This window comes from Priapulus caudatus, unplaced genomic scaffold (assembly GCF_000485595.1).
Source record: "Priapulus caudatus unplaced genomic scaffold, Priapulus_caudatus-5.0.1 Scaffold167, whole genome shotgun sequence".
Taxonomy (NCBI): domain Eukaryota; kingdom Metazoa; phylum Priapulida; class Priapulimorpha; order Priapulimorphida; family Priapulidae; genus Priapulus; species Priapulus caudatus.
In genome coordinates, this window is record NW_014577228.1 from 423,421 (window position 1) to 425,856 (window position 2,436).

General features: G+C 47.4%; 2 protein-coding genes across 2 annotated transcripts in view; both read right to left on the reverse strand.

Annotated features, from left to right (window-relative positions):
- LOC106806543 (matrilysin-like) overlaps nucleotides 1-436 on the reverse strand; it is a gene marked incomplete at its 5' end in the record, with an annotated part of 6,586 nt that extends 6,150 nt beyond the window's left edge. The window contains one exon of the mRNA XM_014808518.1: nucleotides 378-436. Within this exon, the coding sequence (XP_014664004.1) occupies nucleotides 378-436 (59 nt within the window). The remainder of the gene's footprint in view (nucleotides 1-377) is intronic.
- Nucleotides 429-2,436, reverse strand: part of LOC106806544 (matrix metalloproteinase-9-like) — a 4,810-nt gene continuing 2,802 nt past the window's right edge. Inside the window, exon 4 of the mRNA XM_014808519.1 lies at nucleotides 429-469. Coding sequence (XP_014664005.1) covers nucleotides 438-469 — 32 coding nt within the window. The 3' untranslated portion in view covers nucleotides 429-437. The remainder of the gene's footprint in view (nucleotides 470-2,436) is intronic.

Here is a 2,436-nt window from a genome sequence, read left to right on the forward strand (position 1 = left end):
CGTGCATACTGGATAAACATAAATATATTAAGGAGATTACGTTCGACGAGATGGAGTGATTGGCCAGCGATGAAGCGGCGATGATTGCTGAGTTCACCTGTTGAAGTATTAGGGCCATGAAACGAGCAATTATACTGTTAACAAAATGCTACATAAGTTTGATAAAACATTATTAAGTGAACGAAAACGAAGAAAAACTGATAAAAACTAAGCCTCAATAAAGTAGAGAAAATGGAAGGTAGAATCAAGGCGAGGAATGATCAATAAGACTAAAAAAAGGACCACATAATAAACAAGCAAAAAAACCGAGAAGAAAGAACTGGTGAAAGACAGGAACTGCAAACTAGACAAGAAAGTAAAAAATTGAATACAAATACCTGACGTAGAAGTTTGCCAACCCTTGTTGTACCGTTGCTAGAGCCCACGTTAGATCACATTTAGACCACCAGCGGTTGCAGAGGCCCGCCATCTTGCCGGACGAGGAAAAATACATGTCTCATCAGAATGATATTTTCGGTTGAGAGACGTGAGGGGTCAAATGGTCTGCGGCTGGTTGATAACAATTGCTCTTTCTATTGCCTCTTGATATCTCGTATCTTTCTCTCTCTTTCATCTCACACTCTCTCTCTGCTCTCTCTCTCTCTTTCTTCGATTTTAGTGCTCTACTCTCTCTTGCTACTTGTCATCTTCTCTACGACTCTCTCGTGCAGTCTCTCTCTCTCTCTCTCTCTCTCTCTGTCTCTCTTTCTCTCTCTCTCTCTCTCTCTCCTTCTCTCTCTGTCTACGCACAAACGGACACGCACACACGCTCACGCACGCGCACATGCACGCACGCACGCACACGCGCTCAGCTTGTTTATCGGCAGCGTGGTGTTAGTGTGGTGCAGGGCCGAGTGACATGCGTATGTGACATGTGTGTGTGTGTGTGTGTGTGTGTCATGACGCAGGTTGACGGCCTTCCCTCCGTTCCGACACCCGCCCCTCGCCACGTCGCTCCCGCCCCCCGCCAGCTCGTGTCACCTACGCAGTGACAAAAATTACCATCTGTGTCGTCACCATGATGACGATATTGCGTCTGTTCAAGGAGCGCCGGATGTCGTTCAAGGAGTTTCCGATTAAATATGGCGGCGAACACATCCGGTGAAAGTTGGAAGTGCACCGATTAATATTTTCGAGTTATTACAATTATTAACTGATCAAAATGGCGTGATACTAATTGGCTAACGTTAAATTAACGTTGATATCGAACATGGGACTGTTGCCAGAAACAAAATTATTCTGAACAATAACCTCAACATTAACTTTTTCCCGTAGGCAGGACCTCTATATATACTATCAAGAGCTAATAATATTAATAGTATTATTAGCTCTTGATACTATACGTATGTGTAACTCGCAACTTAACCATGTTTCTGTCAACGATCTATGAAATAAAGTTAATGTTAGGAGTAATTATGTTTCTGGGCCTCGGAGTTAGTCATAGTCCTCGAGCTTTTCCTTTGTAGAGTATCTGCTATCTGCGATCGATGTTGGAACGTTGGAGCCTATATAAGCTGTGCACGACCCCTCGCAATCGAACCCATACGTGCGCACATACGTAACCACACACGCATGCGCACTCGCGCCTCCTTTCGCTTTCTCCGCGTGACCCCGTTTCCCTTATTCGGGTAAATATAGAACGAGTGTTCTGCTCGTGTCCGATATATATCGGCGGTTCGCCTGAGCACACACGCGTGGCCGCCCATCGCCATAGAATCCGTGCATTGTCAAGCGTGCGTGTTGCAAAATCCCTGCGCTGCATATTGTTCCAGCCAGGTGTTTGATCCACATCGCGCAGTATGGGGAACAATATATCTATCTATCAATCTTTCTCTGCGATACGTGGATTAGTTATTGCGTAATTGTCCCTTCCTGCATCGCGTGACTTCATGTGTATCGTATGTGGTCTGCGAGCACTATAGCAGAGGAATTACTACATGGTGTCGCTCGTCTGCTCCTAATATGACGTCACGGCAGATACGGGTCGCAGTGTAGGTACTGTGCGCTAGCGCCAGCCATATCTTGCGGTTCTTTCTCTCTTCTCTCTCTCTCTCTCTCTCTCTTTCTCTCTCGCTCTCTCTCTCTCGCGCGCTCTCTCTCTCTCTCTCTCTCTCTCTCTCTCTCTTCACATTCTCTCTCTCTCCCTTCCGTTCTGTCTCCGCCTCTCCCCTTCTCGCCCTCCTCGTCTTTCTCCCCTCTCCCCTCGCTCTTCCCTTTCTTTGCACGTCTCCTCCCTCTCACTCCCCCTCTCTCCTTCTCTCTTCCCGCCTCCTACTCCATCTCCCCCTCTCCCCCTCTCTCCTTCTCTCTTCCCGCCTCCTACTCCATCTCCCCCTCTCTCCTTCTCTCCTTCTCTCTTCCCGCCTCCTACTCCATCTCCCCCTCTCTCCTTCTCTT